Below are 17,243 nucleotides of genomic sequence, written 5' to 3'. Positions count from 1 at the left end.
CTGGTAGCAGCACGTTTGCTCTCGTACGTTGTTCCCCAGTGTTAGAGGTCATGGTGCTGTTGAGGAAGGCAGCTGGGGCTGCAGCAGAGGCGGCTCAGTGCCTTGCAGGGGCGGGCTGGGGTGGGTGGAAGCGGGCGCTGGCAGTGCCGTGGGCTGTGTGGGTGGCTGTTCTCCCTGCATGGGTGGAGGGAAGGGGCTCACCTGCAGCCCCCACCAGCCCTGGGAACGACTCACGCAGCCTGCCAGTTCTGGCTGCCTTATCTGTCTTCATTGTGTTGCTTGTCGGGGTGGATAATGGTGAGGCAGAAATGCTGTCGTGTGTTCGGGGGGGTGTGTAATAAAATTGCAGAGAGCACAGTTGTGCTTAGACGATAGATTCAAGGGATGTTTTGAAATCTTCATTTGCAGTGTGAAAATGAGGTTGTTTAATTCTTCTTACTGAGAAAGCTCAAGCTGGAATACGAGTGTTTGAGTAGAGGGATCTGGGTCTGTGGCTCATGTCATTGACTTAGTTTTTCAGTCTGGGAAAGTGAGTTAATCTCTGTCTCATCTGCTTCGTCTTGAGACTGCAGGTGACATCTGTGTGCAGTCTTGGCTACTGTGAGGATTAGGTGGCAGTCTGGAAAGCCCTAAAGGGGTCAGTCCCTAACTATTTCTCTAATAGGAAAAAAAGCAAATCTGCCCTCGGGAAAAGGCAGTGATCCGTGCAAACGGTCTCCGTATCTTACCTCCATCTCATTAATATTCAGAAGAAATGGAGAACATTAAGATGAGCCCAGAAATCAGTTTTATTAAAATAAACTCTCCCTAAAACACTGTGGTAGTAAGTCCAATTTTCTTTGTTTCACATGGCTGGGCAGGTGAGTTCCTGAATTTCTAACGATGGGAGTTAATTGAGATGTTTAACAGGGTTCCCCTGGAGCCTGTCACAGCCATTGTCCTGACACGTGTATATGCTGCATGGTATATGTTTTTACTTTGCCAAATGTTGCACCGGCAACACAGTAATTACTCTGTGCTCGGGGGCACTGCTGGTTGATGGCTCCTGTGAGCCACTGACACTGAACAGGAAAATGGCAAAGGCTCCTTGGTGCCTGCTGGTTTAAAGGAAAGGTCTGGCGTGATTGGGAATCCACGCCCTCTGTGCTGCACTGCTCCTAGGAACATGCTTCTTTCTGCATATCTCTGTTCATTTATCAGAAAGAATGTTACTATTCAGTCTTCTCATCTCCTCTTCCAAAATATTATCCTGTGTTCAAACTGTTTTAAAAAAAAACCCCAAAAAACAACCTAAAAATTAATTAGAATTATCCTCTTCTGCAAGGAGAGTGTTCGTGTCTCTGTCTCCTTTAAAGGATTAACGAGGATGGCTTTGTAGCAGAGGCATCAGTACTTATTAACAAGCAGTTCTAAGGAGCTGGGCTGTGAACGTGTTCACTGTGGTGCCACTGGGACTGTTGGGACAGACACTCCTGGTTGGGTGAAATTCTTAATGGGCTGTTAACCCTGGAGCCTAATTACAACTGCTTAAAGGCCAACCCTGTTAAAATGCTCCAGCACTGGGTGAGCTACCAAAGAGCTCTGCCAGAAGCGTTTGTCTGCTGAGACTCTGCCTCCTCCGTCTGTCCTGGGCGTCCCTCTGTCTGCAGCTGCACAAGTGCTGCTGATGATTGAGCTCTAGTTACCCTCAGAGACACTCTTCTCACTGGGCATCCAGTGCTCCCTCTTTAGAGCACAAAATCTTTTCTTTGTGTCTGTTGGTGGTAGGAAAATACTCCTCTTGTCTTTCTTTTTTAGTAATGTTGCTTTTTACAGAGGAGATAGTCCATAAAATAATGTTTATTGTCTTGAAGGCAATTTTCTGAATATGACAAAATAATAAATACCCCAGTGAAAAAAATCTCAGTGTGACTTGGCAAGCTTTTATTTATTACAGAAATTTATAATCCAAATTAAATTTTATAAAAGTAACTTTTCTGTAATGTATTTCTCTCCTTTTTTTTAAAAGCTAGCATAAAGGTGCCAGTGCTGGTTAGCTACATTTTAAACACTGCCAGTGTTTAAAAATTATTTTACTCTAGGGAGCCTATGAGCAATTTAAATCCAAACTGCACATATTTGTTTTAGATACACCGTGTAATTAGGAAAAAAGAAAGGGAAGATTCCTTAAAAATTTTTATGGATGAGAGGAACCTGAGGATTTGGCTGGTGGCACCTAACTGACTCCATGTTATCTACACTGGAATTCTGCCTGACTTGGTACAGATCGTGATGTACTTCTGAGGGTAGTAGGTTTGAGTGAAAAATCTTATTTGAAGCAATTTCCCTTTTTCTGAGGCAGTGAAGCAACTCAAAACAGAAATATTTTGCAGTTGAAGGCAAAAATGGCTTAGAAAATTCCTGTGTCTGTGGAGTCAAAATGCTTGTGAGTATCCAGGCGGGTTGGCCACCCTTAGAGAGAAGCAGCCCGTGGCTGTAGAACGTGGTGTGCCTGGGGCAGGGTTTGGTGTGGGCTGGCTGAATGGTGTCAGCGGGGTCCCCCTTGGCGCTGGGTGGAGCGGATGGGAAGGGGGATGAGGTGGGTCGTGTGGCTGAGCACCGCGTACACGGTACGATACGGCGCAGCTCAGCCCCAGCCTTTTGTTGTGGTTTATCATATGTTAAGTGACACATGGTAGTTTACCTGTAGTGAACAGTGTTAGAAAGGTAAAGGTCAAATTGTGGAGAAAACGCACTCTTGGTCAGTCTGAGACTGGGAGCCACGTTACACATGTAAAGTGGTGAGTGAGATCTGTGTTCCGGGAGCACCCCGAGAGGAGCCCGGCTGCCTGGTGGGACTGAGCTGGAAGGGCAGAGAGGCAGGTGTCAGTGTGTGTGATTGCAGGGAATGAACGAGACACTGGCACTGGCTGGTCCTTGGCATAAATGTAGGGTGAGATTTGAAATAATGCTTCTGTGAAATTGGAAATGTGGGGGATGCTGTGCAAGTGTCTGTGCTGCAAAATCCCTTCTGTTGCAGAACAGAGGGTCAGCTTGTCTTCCCTGTCTGTAAGGGTACAAGGTTGCTTGGTACTGGGCTTCCTGCAGCAGCAGGTGAATCAAAGCATTGATGCTAACCAGACTTCTGAACAGTCTTGGTGAGCTAAAAATTGAGAAAACACAAATTCCTTCTGAATTAGAAGGAATGCTGCTGTAAATGAAGGCAGGAGTGAAGCAGTCATACCTTGTTTGATGGGCTGTGTGTTCTGCTCTTTCTCAGGACAGTTGTTTGCAGTCTAGTTTTGCTCACTTGGAGAATCTAACTATAAAAGGATGTTTACCCAATTCATCTTCATTTCAATACCTTATCTTGACTTAGATGTCAGTTTTATTTAGGAATGCTTAATTTGATAACCTGAGAATTAGTTCAGCCAATTTCCAAATGAGAATTCCTATCACTGTGTTTCTTTGGCTGTTCACCCTCTAACAGTGAGGCAGCTTCTTTTGGAGATACTCAGCTATACACTTGCTTTAAAAAAAAACAACAACAAAACCCATTCTTCATAACTCTGTTCTTATTCCTTTGTAACACGCACCTAAAGGCAGCGAAGCCCTGGGAAGGAATACCTGCTGCAGAACTAAGTTCCCTGGGCACGGAAAGCTGAAAAGGCAGCAGGAGAAAAATGGCCTGATAAAGAGTATCTTTATTAAGTGAACACCCTCTGCCAGCCAGTGGAAAATAGTTTTCATGTGGGGTCTTCTGAAGTGTATACCTGGAGAAGGCATCAGTCTGCTTAAACAGAACTTTATTATGCCAATTTTTATTTTACCATCAACCCTTCAGAATACAACAGGAATCTGTTACTCAATGAGCCATGATGCTGAGTGCAGAGTTAAATCTATCTCAATTAAAGTTAGCATTCTCTGTTACGAGAACATCACAAAAATAAACTTTCTCAGTTGATAGAAAGAATTTAGATTTACATTCAGCGTGATGCTTGGGTTCCTGCTCAACAGGGGCATTGTGTGGAGCTTTTTTGACCTTTCCAGGCCCCTCTTTACCCATCAGTAAAATCAGTATTTCTTACTGGTGTCAGTATTTTAAGATAAGATTTTTCTTGGCAAAATATTTTGAGATACTTGAGTGGGTCCCAGCACTCCCTGTGAGTGTCCTCCCTCCCAGCCCTGGGGAGCTGCTGGGCCACAGGATGTGCCAGGGGCTCTGTCCAGGTCTCCCAGCAAACAGATGTGAAGCTGCAGAGTTTTGTGCATGGGAAGGGTAGAAGTTTCTGAAAGAGGTGGCTTTTTTTTTTCCCCTGCTCCTAATTAGAAAACACAATTTATCTTAAGAGCTCTTTACAAGCCAGAAGGCTTTTAAATATATTCTGCTGGGTTCTCCAGAATATCCTGCGCATCCACCTCATGGCTGCTGTCCCTCTGCACCCTGAAGTGCCTTCCCCTTCCTCTGGGAGGATGCTTGTCTCATCTGCATCAGTATTGCAGGGGAGCCTGCTTCAGCTTCCTCCCCTGCTAGGCAGATGTCCATTATAATGAAATGTAAAAAAAAGGGGGGGAGGGGGAATAATAAAGGCAGAGGAGTGTAATGTTAGGGGTTGATTTGACAGGACCTCCTGCTGCTGCAGCTGCCAGTGCCAGCCATGGAATAGATTAATCTGTATTCCAACACGCCGCAGCTGAAGTCAAGATCGATCTAATTAGGGTGTTTTAAACACTGCTTGCATTCTGAAGTCTTCCTGCCTGTCTGGAGAGGGAAAGGCTCCCGAGGGCCCGAGGTGATGCTGTTCTAAGCAGGACTCTGGTGCAGCTGGGTGAGCACATGTGATGGGACCTGCCAGAGCCCGGGATGTGGCTGGAGCGGTGCGGCATCCACGGCGTGGAGAGTAGCAGTACAGGTCAATCAGCCGAAGGGGCAGGAAACAGGGTGATCTGCTAATAACAAGGAAGCCTCTGTCTTCCCATATCCACGAATTTGGGAGATTTTTGGGATGTGTATATGAAAAAAGTTGCTCTTGATGCATCCTAGCTGCCAGCAGCTGGCTGCTGTTCCTTTAAAGGAATCTGGTGGTGCTGAGCGGCTGGTTTTGGTGTTTGCTTGTCAAAGGAAACATGTTTAGTTGTTCTTAAAAATGGGGGCGAGGCAGGAACTTCTGCCTCTGGCCTTGTCTGTTGCCCTCTCTGAAAATGATGCTATTTGTGCAGTGATGTGGACTTTGGCTGAGCGTTGGCAGGATTATTGAGAAGTTCCCAGAATATTCAGAGGCAGCAGCCAGCCCGAGGCATCGCCCCAGGGCGATGAGCAGCTTGTGGCCTCTGTCTGCCAGCGGAGATCAGAGCTGGGCAGCTGCAGGTTCCCCTTCTGAGGACTCGGAACAGCTCCAGCTACTGATCATTTTCCAAAGACAACCCGACCCTGAGCAAATATTGTGATTCTGGACTTGTAAGATTTTGCATGTGTGAGATACATACTGGTGCAGTCTGTGGGAAGATGGGGAGACCCCCGTCTGCAGAACCCTTCGTGCCCAGGCTGACACCTCTCACTTCTGATTGCTGCTGTAAATGCTTTAATCCATCAAATAATGGATCAGCCACTTACCCCACAGCGCTTCTCTTGCCCCCAGGGTTTGCTCTGATTGTGGCTGGTGTCCTTGCACCTGGATGTTGGTGTTTATTGGGCCAGGAGTTGCCTTATGGTATAATTGGGATTTTTTTTTTTTTTTCAGGGGAGCATGAAACACACTAGTGTGTTTTTTTTTCAGGAAGCTGATCAAGAAGAAGGTTTAGATAGTCCTGAAATATTTCTGTGCGATATTTTTTGAACATTTTGACCAGGCAACTAGATATTTCCTGGATTTTCTGGAGTGGTATGTTGAAAGAGTAACCTCATTCTTAAAAAACCTGTGTCAGCTTCTTTAGACTTCTCAGTAGTTTTAAAGATTTTATTGATAAAATGGATAAATATCTGCATATGAGCACCAAAGCAAGAATGATGGCTGAAATGTATTTCTTAGTAAAGGAGTATTGGGGAAGAAAGCAATGAAGCAATCATTGGTAAGAATATTACTACTGAAATACTGTATCAACACTCCTAAATGCTCCCAAAAAAAGAAGGTTTGGGAGAAAATAGTGTGAAATACAGAATGTTGGCTTCTTTCTAAAACAACAGAGCATCTGTTGCGATGTAGTAAAGATAAAGCCTTCATTTTTGTTGGGTTTCTTCACCTAAAGAAAGTAGGATCTTGTGAGGACTTTGGAGGCTTTTACAGTATTTTTTTAATGCAGACACTTAATTTGGTGTGGCTTTGTGTGGAATAACTGTTTCTCTGCAGCGAGAGCGTGCACGGATGTACCCGGAGCCATCCTTCACCCCCACGTTATCCTGTTGAAATGACAGAGCAGCCGCACGGCGCTGGCCACCCGATAAACCTGTTATCTCCCCTGCTCCTCCTGCCAGCAGCTCTCCCAGTCTCTTTGGTACATGAAAAATTGACACCACCTCAGGCAGAAATCTGTTTCTAAGGAAGCTACATTTATAAGCAGCTAATGAAACGGGGCGCGGGCGCGTGTGCAGCCTCTCCTCTTTGCTGCCCTGTGCAGTCCGCAGATAACCTGCGCCGCAGAGAGGGCAGACGCCGCCCGGACGCGCCGCCTGCCCGAGTTCCCCTCTCCACGGAGGTGTGAGCTGGCACCTAGTGCAGCAGCTCCCCACAAACACGCTGGTGCCGCTTGTTCTTTGTACGCTGGTGCAATCGATCAAGGCTTCTCGTGGCTCCAGGCTAGGCAGCGCCGTGGAAGCACATGTTAAAATGGTTTGAGGGCAGTAAGATGATGATCCCGTTCCTCTGCATGTTGCATTCTCCTCCAAAAATAACAAATCTTGACACCCCTTCTCCTCTCCCCGCCAGCGTAGGTGAGGGAATGTTTATGGCCATTATTGTTCATCAGTCTTCATCAGCAAGATTAAAATGAGGTCATCTTGGAGAAGTTACACTTTTCAATATGTGGAGGTATCTAAAACGTAAGGTCTGTGCTCAGTGCCGACCTGTGGGCAGGAAGCAATACCAGATGATTGGGCAAGGGAGGGAAACTTGTACCTCTCTCATTTGCTTTGTGCCTTTGTGCTCAGTTTTATTTCCCCATATTAAAGCCATGTACTTTTGATATTGCCAACATCATTCCTGGTGCTGGCATACACTGTGCAAACGACCTGCATCTCCCGTGATGCTGGGGGTGCAGAAGTGTGGTGTGTGGCCTCTCTGCTTCCCTGTCACGGGAAAAGGAAGGTGCATCCTTTCCCTGGGCTCCTTCCCTTGCCTCAGGCTGGCTCCCTTCCCCCTGGAGACTGTTCATGGGCAGAATGAAAGAGAGCCAGAGCATGAGGGTTATAACTTGAGAGCTTGACTCAGAATGTTTCAAACCCGGTTTGATTTTGTATATATATAGTAGAAAATTGCACGTAAAACTGATGAATCCTTCTGAAGAAACAAGGACACAGAGAAGCTCTTGCTTTTGTACCTCACTGAAGTCTGGTACAGCCAAACATTAGTGGTTAAAGACTCCCTGTGTGGAAAGGCGTGCTTTTGGAGAAGATGGTGTTTCTGTCTGTCACTCAGAGCTCCAGGCCCCGTTCTGAGGTGCTGTGGGTTTGGGCAGCACTTGAAGCCGGTGCTTTGTGTGCCACGTTGGTGAGGGACGGCGTGCGGGGAAGTGTGCTCAGGAGGAGTGTCTGGAGGGGCTGCAAGGCACAGAGGCAGCAATGCCACACAGCCCTTGGGTCCCTCCTTTGGTGGTTCCTCTCCGAGGGGCATCCGTGTTCCTGCAGAAGTCCTCAGAGCTCGGTCCTGCTCCTCAGGAGGAGACCAGCGCTGCTGTGGGTTCGAGGCACTTGGTTCAGTCACCGTTCAGAGTGAAGCTGTGGTTGGACATGAACACCGATGTTGTCTCCCCTGTGTTTGCAGCATTGACTTTTTCACTTGGCTCCAAGGTTTGTGCTGAAAATACAACCCCCAAGTGCAGTTGAGAAGACTGTAGAACACCTTTATTTGGTCGTTTCTGGTTTGTTGTGGCACATTCATATTTATTCCACAGGATTTTCTGTAAATAAAAGTGATTTGTTTGAGGATTTTTCCCTCTAGCTAATACCAGTTAAGTCTCTGCAGGAGCTACATGCTGGCACAGTTATTCCTTTCTCAAGCTTTCCTGTTTCAATAACTGTCCCCTCTTTGGTAACCCAAGGGTCATTTGAGTGACAGAGCTGGCTTTGGCCAGGATTCCTTCTATCCTTGCGGGAGGCGGCAGCGTGCAGTGCCTTTGGCTGTGGTGGAGGGTGTCAGATGCCGCCGTGCCAGCCCAGGGAGGTAAACTGGAGCAGAATTAGTGCTTTATGGAAAGTGCTTTTTCCAGGTCACCGAGGAGAAGCAAGATCAGGGCAGCAGAGCCCTCACTGGCTGGGCTGGGCTGGGTTGAGGAGCTGTCTGTACTCCCTGCAAACACGGCGTGCTGCTCTTGCTGCTGCTCTGCCTCCTCATGATGGGAGGGAACTAGGGTTCCGCTTATCAACAGCTACACGTCGGAGTGCTAGTGGTAAATTTAATGGCATGTTACAGAGAAAATAAGCTCCTGTTCCTGATCTCAGCATGCAATTTTGATTTTTGTATCTCCAGAACATGTCTGTTCCATCCTGGCCTCCCTTCTTCGAAACCTGAGAGGGCAGCAGAGGACACGGTTACTGAATAAATTCACAGAGAATGACAGTGAGAAGGTGAGTGCTGAATAGGTGTCTGCAGTCCCTGGGCTCCCTGTGTGCCTGGCTGCCCCCCTAAGATACTGAAACGCTGTTGCTGTACCTGCCTAGAGAGACTGGAACTCCCATGGGATGTCATTCTCTCAGTCATGGTGTTATCTACAAGCTGGAGAACTGGAAATGCCTTCAGTGCTCAGCCTCCCACATCACCTGTGCTCTTGTTTTCTGGTGCTCTTGCACATGGTAGTAGCGATTCTCAGTCCTAGGTTGTGTGTCCCTGCTGAAGGCTGATCACGTAACATGGTGTGTGGTGTTGGGTTGTGCTGGCTCCGTGAGACCAGGGCAGTGTGGAAAGGTGACAGTTTTTCTAGTGAAGCCCTTTTGCAGAGAGTTCAGGAATTGCTATAGTACATGTTTAACATTCTCCATTCCTCTCCTAGAATGTGTCACTTTAATGATGTTTACTCTGGGAAATTCTTTCCAAAATATTTACATGGTGGTGGATAGATCAAACAGCTGAGACACAGAAACAGCCGCTTTTGCAAACCAATAATTCCCAAGGAGTTTGTAAATTCTGCCACTGGGGAAATACTGGTTTCTTAGTATTCCTCATTAGTGTGTCTTAAAGGTGTTTTTCATAACCTGTTCTACCAACTGCAGAAAATTTCCCATTACTAGACAGGCTCTCAGTTGCCTAACAAGTTCAAAGGAGCAGCAGAGCTGTAACGTGTCTGACACGTTTAACGTAAGCCTGGCTGCATACAGCATAAACTGAAAGATCTGCTGAAGAAACCAGGAGAACTGGGGAACCACAGCACAGGAGAGCGAGCGAGGCAGGGGCACGTGCCTGTTGCTGCCTTTTAGCTGGAGCTGAGGAGACCACGTTGGGATGTGGGATTACGTTCAAACACCCGCAGACTCGGTGTGCTCATCCAGCCAACACTTGTACCCTGCTCTGTAGTGTATTCCTTCCTGCGAGTGACAGAATTGCCTGTTACTTTGTGGAGACTGCAGCTGGGAGGAAAACAACACAGCATGAAGGATTAAAGATGATTGCATTGTTCTTTTTTTCTGGCTTAGGTCTCTCTCTTCTGCCCTTGCAGGTTGATAGGCTGATGGAACTGTATTTTAAGTACCTGGATGCAATGCAGGCAGCTGATAAGAAGATTGATGGAGAGAAACACGTATGTATTGCATCAGTTTTGCCAGCTCATGTCTACAATACCTCTTCTGCTTCAGCCAGGTCACTCTTCTGAGCTGTGCCCTCATACCTGTGCTGACACCTCTTAGTTCTTGTTGCCCCACTCTCCAGCTTCCAGCTGACCTCAAATAGGCTGAGATTTCTCTACAGCAAGTGCTTCTGGCCTTTTCTTAGGGTGAATTTTACTAGGAGGACCTAAGTCTGTGCTTCAGTTTGCCTTCACTTTTACTTGGCTGCAATCTGGCTTGGTTTGGCAGATGGAGAGTAAGTGAAATGCAGAAAGACAATTACATGATAATGTGTGAGGCCTCCTACCCTGGTCTTTAGAGTTCTGATCAGCTGTGAGGAAGCGTCTATTTTGATTAGTTAGGTGCAGCTGCAGCCAAAGGCTGGTGTGCTCTCTGCACACCAGCAGTGAATCGTTTTGAATGACATGAGCCTTGGTACCACACAGTACTTTCTTGGAACTGAAGCTGGAACAGACTTTTTGAAAGAGAACGAGCTGTTGGAGTCAGGAAGCAGCTTGCAGAGCTGTTAGCGAGCTTGGCCGGCTTCCCGCAAGATTATCTGTATCAGCACTGAAGAGGGTGTGCGATTGATTAGCGCTGACGGAGTAATCACTGCAGCCGCCGTCCCCGCACGCGGGCGAGCGCCGTGTGCCACGGGCTGCAGCCCCCTGCCAGGCTCCGACAAACCGCTGTCTGCCCGCTGCCAAGGCCGCTTCTCCGGGCGCTGGGAAACATTCCGAGGGCACCGGCGCTCAGCGGTGCTGCCGCTGCTCAGGACGGCGCGGGGGCGAGTGATGGATGGAGGCGCTTTTGCTGCCAGCGTTCAGGCTCCATATGGGCAGCTGCAGCTTCACAAATGAACGGTGGCCTGAAGAAAAACAGCCTTTACCCTTTCCTGCTATCCTCCACACTCCATTCATCGTCCTTGGAACAGAGCAAGAGATTGTTTATTCTTTACGTTTCAGTGTTGGTGTGTGGGTTTAGGACTCAAAAGCCAGGATGGATTTTGCGGTGTACGGGCAGCTGCTCTGCAGAGCCCTTAAATGCAGCACACAGAGCTCGTGTACGTGCCCCTTATCCAAAACCATCCTGAAACAGTCCTGTAGCGAGCAGCCAGCACAAAGCAGGGGTGAGGGGAATTTGTGAAGAAGCTTGTGCAGAAGCTCTTTAATTAATAATATTAACCTGTTCATGTTTACTGATGCACAAAAGAACCTCAGGTTTTCCTCCTGGATCCGGAAGGCCACCGTGCTTTTGCCCCTCTCTAAGCTGGAATGGCTGGAAAAAAGGGATCTCCTTCTTCACTTCTATTAGAGCTGATAATGGGATTTGGCAGAAACGTCTCGTATGTGCAATATATTGGGCACAACGTGTACGAAATACGATGTTGAGGTTCACTCCTGGCCTGGAACACTCTTGGAATTACCATTTGCTTTGTTTTGTAGTGTCCTCAGATGGTCAGTGGGAAACAGTTTGCTGAGATCTCAAGTGGTTTCCCCAAGCAGAAGCAGGCAAAAGCCATCGTTCTGTCCATCAAACCGCAGCATTGTCTGGCTGTGACAGGGTTCATGGAGCACTTTAATGTTTCTCGTTGTGGCACATGAATCACTGAAGTGGATGGTGTGAACGCTTGGTCCTTTAGAAACTGTGTCACTGTGGGGGCTTTTGACCTTCCTCTTGCAGTAGAGGACGTAGTACCCCACAAATCTGGGCTACAGATCCTCACCTTTCCCTCTGCCCCCCAAAAAAGATGCCTGATGAGATTTTGCAGGTTCAGCCTATATTGATGAGAGCGAGGTCTGAGTATCCTGGTTTAAGTCTTGCATTACAGAAAGTGAAAACCTGATGATACAAGGATTGACTGAGTGGATCATACCTGAAGCTTTATCTTGAGTAGTGCAGCTGGCATAAGTAGTTCTGCTCTTGCAGTTCTCTTCCTTCTTTCCTTAGCTTGGCTTGCTGTAGCCATCTGGTTATAGCCCAGCTCTTCAGCCTGTGGCAGTGAAGACGTGGAAATAGTCGAGGATAGAAGGGAGGGGAGGAATTTCTGAAACCAGCTGTTTTGGAGGAAGAACAGTTGTAACGAAGCTGTACCCTGAAGCCGGACAACGAAACAGGATGAGGTCCAGAGGGAGAGCTTCCCTTCTTCTCTGTGGAATCTGTTCAGAAGTGACCAGACCTGATAACTTGGTGATTACCCTAATTGCCATGTGAAACCCAGGAGCAAAGTCCATGTGAACGTCTGTCTCCAACACCTGATGCCTGTCTTAGCAGTTTCCTCAGTTTTTAGTTAATGAAACCTAGAAAGTATCTTGTCCTCCTCTCAAATTCTTGAATTCTTTCTGTAGGAAATGGTGCAAAATCCTATGGCTTTTAACTCCCTCTAAAATGAGGCATAATTACAGGCAGCAGCAATAGCCTTAGTGATCTCTAAAAATGGTAGGAAAAGTCAGGAGGTGGTTTAATATTTTTATAGTTCCGCAGAAAAATTATGCTCAGCAGGTTTATTCGATAAAATATTCTCACCAGACACTTTGCGCTATAATGACTTACAAATTACATGCTAATTGTGCTACAGTTAAGTCATTTCATCCTTGAAAGGGAGAGGTGGAACTCCTGGCATGAGAGCAGTGTCCACGGATTCGGATGACTGAAAGAAGAACTTGCACTAGCCCGTCATTTCGGTGTGGTTTAGAAAGAGGAGCTGTGCCGAGGGCAGGACGCGGGTCCTGCCGGGCGCTGCGTGAGTGAAGAGAACACACCATGTTCGTGGGCTGAATTTGTGCTGTCAGCTTTTCCAGCAAGCGGAGGCACACGCTGAACCTCCTTGCTCGCTGACCCTCCTTGCTGAGGCTGGTGCCCCTTCAGCTGCCATGGCTGCCCTGACACGGCTCCCGTTTCTCGCTGCTGAAGTTGGGCTCGTGCTTTTGCAGGAGCTGCTGCTCCGTTTCTCCTGCCTGGGAAGCGGTGGTACCCTTCGCAGCAATCGCAGTGAGCTTTGCAGCTCTTGCAGATTGGTGGCTCAATTTACAGAAATTCAAGTGTGTTTCTGTTTGTAAGGCAGGAATGAACAAAGCCCTTCCCACGGCAGTGCTCTGATGGTTTCTTGCATGGTTCTGAGAGCTTCTTGGTCACCTTGGTGTGACCTGGATGCCTGCCTGCTCTCCTGGCTGCAGCCTGACTTAGGCTCACTCCTAACCCTTCTGAGTTTTGATGAAAATGGTGGTCAGTCTGCTGAAGAGATCGTGTCATCTGCATCCTCTGGGTGTGAAAGAGGCTCCTGGGGCAGTTGTCACCATAGCTGTGAGCTGAAAGCAGCTGGTCCTGGGCAGTCCTGGCTGCAACGGTCTGACTTCACCTGAGGCTTCTCCTTGCCCTTCTCCTCTTGCAAGTGTCAGTACCCGTCTCCTGCACGTCCTTTTGACCAAGGGCTTAGCGATGACCTTGAGTTCAGTGATCAGCCCTTGGTCTGAAAGCACCTCCTGAGCGTGGCTTGGGGCTGTAACACAGACAGAAGGTGGTAAGGGGAGAGAATCCGTGCTTGTTGTAGGAGATGAGTGGTGATCATTGTTTTTGTTCACGGCCATTCAGAGCCTTCTCATCTCTGCTGACTTGGACTGGCCTTGCTCTCCCACTCAGTGAGGAAGTAAATTCAGGATCCTGGTGTTGTTCATTGTTCTGGATCAGCACCCGTCCTTTCTGCTCTGCCTGGCCACACTGTCTGTGCCGGGGAGGGCAAATGGCAGGAGAGGAAGGAGGAGGATGTGGAGAATCGTTTGGGCCCCACCCCAGTGACTCTGTGGAGCAGATGTGATCTTTTGTATAGCACTGGCAGATCTGTTGTATCTTTAGGTTTTGAGTCTCTACTTGACACCTCGAGGCCTGTCAGTCCTGCCTCATTAGTGTGAGAGAAGCTCATTTTAGCTTCACAGAAGCCCATCTTATTGCTGTCTTCTCCCATCAGCAAGGGGCATCTCAGTACATATTGTTGGCAGATTAGAAATGGCATCTGAGTGCTCATTTGGAGGTTAGTGACTTGACAGCTTTGAAAGAGAGACAAAGTGGAAAGGTGGCTATTTGGTACTGTACTGGGAGGCAGATTAGCATTTAAAGAGTGGCTGTGGTTTTAAAACAAAAAAAGACTCTAAAAAAGGCACCTTAAAACTGTACTTGTCTTCTAATTCGTATCTGCTTAATTTACTGGCACAAAATAATCTCGCCTCTCTGTCGAGAGGGGCTGTTACAACTGCTGCCTTCTCTGTGTAATCAAGACAGCAGTTGCCTGGATTCGGCTCCTGTGATCACCATGCTTGGATCAGAATACAGAACAGACACAGTCTTTGTTTCCTGCTCTGGGGACTCAAAATCCTGGCCTGTTGATGTTTTTCTGTTCAGGAATTTAGTGCTGGTGAGGAGAGTAGCCAGTCAGCCCTGTACGTGGGGAGGAGGGTAAGCGGTAGTTCAGGAATTGTCATCTTTCTGGAATGGGGTTTTTGGATATTTCAGTCAATCTTCTGATCTCTTGCTAGCCAGACTCAACGTTGCTTAGCTTCAGACCAGATTTGATCAAATTTAAGCAATTGGGAATGGATTTAGGGTGAGGAAAGTCACTCCTTGCACAAAACTGGGTTTTTCATTTTACTGGCAAGAGCTTGTGTGCAAGTTTTGCCCGGTCGTGCCTGTGGTTTTGAGAACCTGGAGTAAATTACAGTTGTGCAAATGCCAGAGTCTCCAAGATCTGATGCTACAGCATCTTGGAGTGCAGCCAAAGCAGTGGACTTCATGGCACTGGTAACTAAGTGTTGTTTTTTAAACTTGACTTGTTCTTTCACTGGCAAGCTAGACTTCCAGGAGGAAAGGAAAAGTGTTTTATTACCTGTGCTTTCCTCTCCCGCTTCTGGAGGGCAACGGTGAACAGCTGCACTTCTGAGTCACTTCATCAGGTTTCTGTGTGGTGACCATCCACTGTGTCCTTGGCAGTGAGAAGTGCACAGGGTTAAATGTCCTTCTTGTACCTAGAAGACTCTGCTCACAGTTAGATGCAAGGACTTGTCTTGACAAAAAAAGGAGAATCTGGTAGCCTACATCAGCTTTGGTGCTGGTGACCTTGTGTGTGTTTGCCTGGAGCGCACATGCCCCGAGGAAGCACTTGCTGAGTGTTCCAGGTACAGTGCTCTGGCTGCTGATGGCTCTAATGAGAAAATATTGCTCCGCTGGCGTGTGCCCACCTGCCAGCCGCCTGCATAATAAATCACACGAGCTGCAGCGAGCTAGCAGGGTCTGACAAGCTGCTTCCTTTATTTAAGAACAAAACCAAAAAACAAACCCCAAAATGCAGAAGGTCACATGTGACATCACTTATTTTGGCCGTTGGTCTCCATGAGGATGGATAGTGGGTTCAGTTCTCGGGGGGGAGCTGCTCTGAGCTGACTGCCGAGCTGCTTTTGCTGGTGTTTGGAAGAAGATGCTCTGTCTGAACGAGGTGAATGGCCTCTCGCCTTCTGCCTTTGGCCTCCGTTTGGGCAGCTCTTGCCAGTGGAACACGGCGTGTGCAGAGGGAGAGCGGACTGTCAGCGTTCCCCTGGGAGCCAGTGCTCTGCTGACAGACCCTGCCTGGGTTTGGCCCCGTTAATCTCTCTAACAAAGGGAGCTGGAAGAGGAAGGCTGGGCATGGCAAAGCTGTGCTGGTGCAGAATGTTCAGACCTGTTTTCTCAATCATCAGTTGATAATGAAGTTGGAAGCCTGATGGGTCTTTGAGTCATTGGAGTCATGTTCTGCACTGCTTAACAGCACCCTCAAATGGCCAGTAAAAGAGCAAGTTTTTTGTTCCATTTTGACAAAGAACTTATAAATAATAGGTACACTGGTCTGTTCCGTATGCACGGTGTCTAATCGCTCGATTTAGAAACGTAATTTGTAAGTTTAAATTAAAATTTTAGTTTGCAGATGGGCACACTTCACAACCAGCAAAGGCAAAACCTTGTTCAAAACTGAAGGAAATATTCTGTGAATTTAAATGAATTATTAAAAATACTTCTTTGGCAAGAAATACGTGGATGTTAATGTTTTGGGGAACAAAGCATTTCTTAAGAAACCGCAAATATCACCAATATTTTACCACTACTAATGGGAAGTCCTTTGAGAGACAGTCATCACACCTTTTCTTTGTGTTGTTTTACAGGACATGGTGCGTCGGGGAGAGATAATAGACGATGACATGGAAGATGAATTCTATCTCCGTCGCCTGGATGCTGGTCTCTTTGTTCTACAGCTCATTTGTTACATCATGGCTGAGATCTGCAACGCCAACGTGCCCCAGGTAAGGCTGATACCAGGTTGGCAGATCATTTGTGTTTCCATCCATAACAAACAAGACTCTAAATCCTTGCAAGTCCTGACTCGTTGAATCATCTTCTTTGGTTCCTTTTTTGGGAGGAAACCTCCTGCTTATTGCGCTTGTCTCCATACAGCTTCATCAAGTTACAGCAGTCAGGAGGGTGTTAGTGGGTACAGAAACTGATTGTTGTCACTGAATTCATACAATCTGCCATGGGCGAGGTCACAGTCTGAAAGGGAAAGGCCCTGTTTATACCACTGCTGAGAGCGGTGGAAGGGGACAGGGTTCTCTTGGAAGATCTCAGGAAGGCACAGGCTGCAGCAGGTGACTTTTCCTGATCCGTGCAGAATCCTGAGTCTCTGCTGGTGTGAATACATTGGGGCTTGTGAATCTCTTCTGTGGTTACTCGTACCTGTGCCACGTGCCTTCCTGAATGTTTCTGGGTAGGTGCTCTGGGACTGAGGACGAGCAAAGATGGGTTGGGTTTTGTGGTGCTCAGGGTTTCTGCTCGTGTCTCACAGGTGGAGTTGCACCTGGTTTTGTGTTGTACTGAAAATGGCTTTCTTCTCTTTCCTGTCCCCATCAGATTCGTCAGAGGGTCCATCAGATTCTGAACATGAGAGGCAGCTCCATTAAAATAGTTCGACATATCCTAAAGGGTGAGTTGAGCTGTTCCTGTGCGTGTGTCTCACCTCTACCAGGGACAACTTGGTCATCTGTTTGTAGGATGAGCCTTCACATGTAATTCTCATTGACTTTGTCAGCGTCTTCAGGCAGCAGTTGAGTAGTGTTCAGAGAGCTGGGCCAGGCTGAGAAGAGGCGTGTGTTACCTTGGAGTTAGGACACTTGCTGTTGTCTGCTGCCGTGGAACAGCACGTCACTTCACGCTGCCATCAGCCACAGGCTGGCGGGAACTCGCTGCTGACATTGACACTAGAGTAAATATTTAAGGGAAG

The 17,243-nt window shown here is 47.5% G+C and overlaps 1 protein-coding gene across 1 annotated transcript; it reads left to right on the top strand.

Moving 5' to 3' along the window:
* Positions 1 to 8,660: 8,660 nt before the first annotated feature.
* On the top strand, positions 8,661 to 16,946 carry LOC104522076 (beta-catenin-like protein 1; the record flags this gene model as incomplete). The annotated part of the gene is made up of 4 exons (XM_010164260.1): positions 8,661 to 8,758; positions 9,844 to 9,924; positions 16,132 to 16,269; positions 16,874 to 16,946. Coding segments are annotated over 4 exons (390 nt in total), but the record flags the coding sequence as incomplete, so codon positions are not given.
* Between the last annotated feature and the right edge of the window lie 297 nt (positions 16,947 to 17,243).

The sequence above is a fragment of the Antrostomus carolinensis genome, unplaced genomic scaffold (assembly GCF_000700745.2).
Source record: "Antrostomus carolinensis isolate BGI_N321 unplaced genomic scaffold, ASM70074v2 scaffold43033, whole genome shotgun sequence".
NCBI classification, from domain to species: Eukaryota; Metazoa; Chordata; class Aves; order Caprimulgiformes; family Caprimulgidae; genus Antrostomus; species Antrostomus carolinensis.
This window is presented reverse-complemented; position numbering and strand designations above follow the sequence as displayed.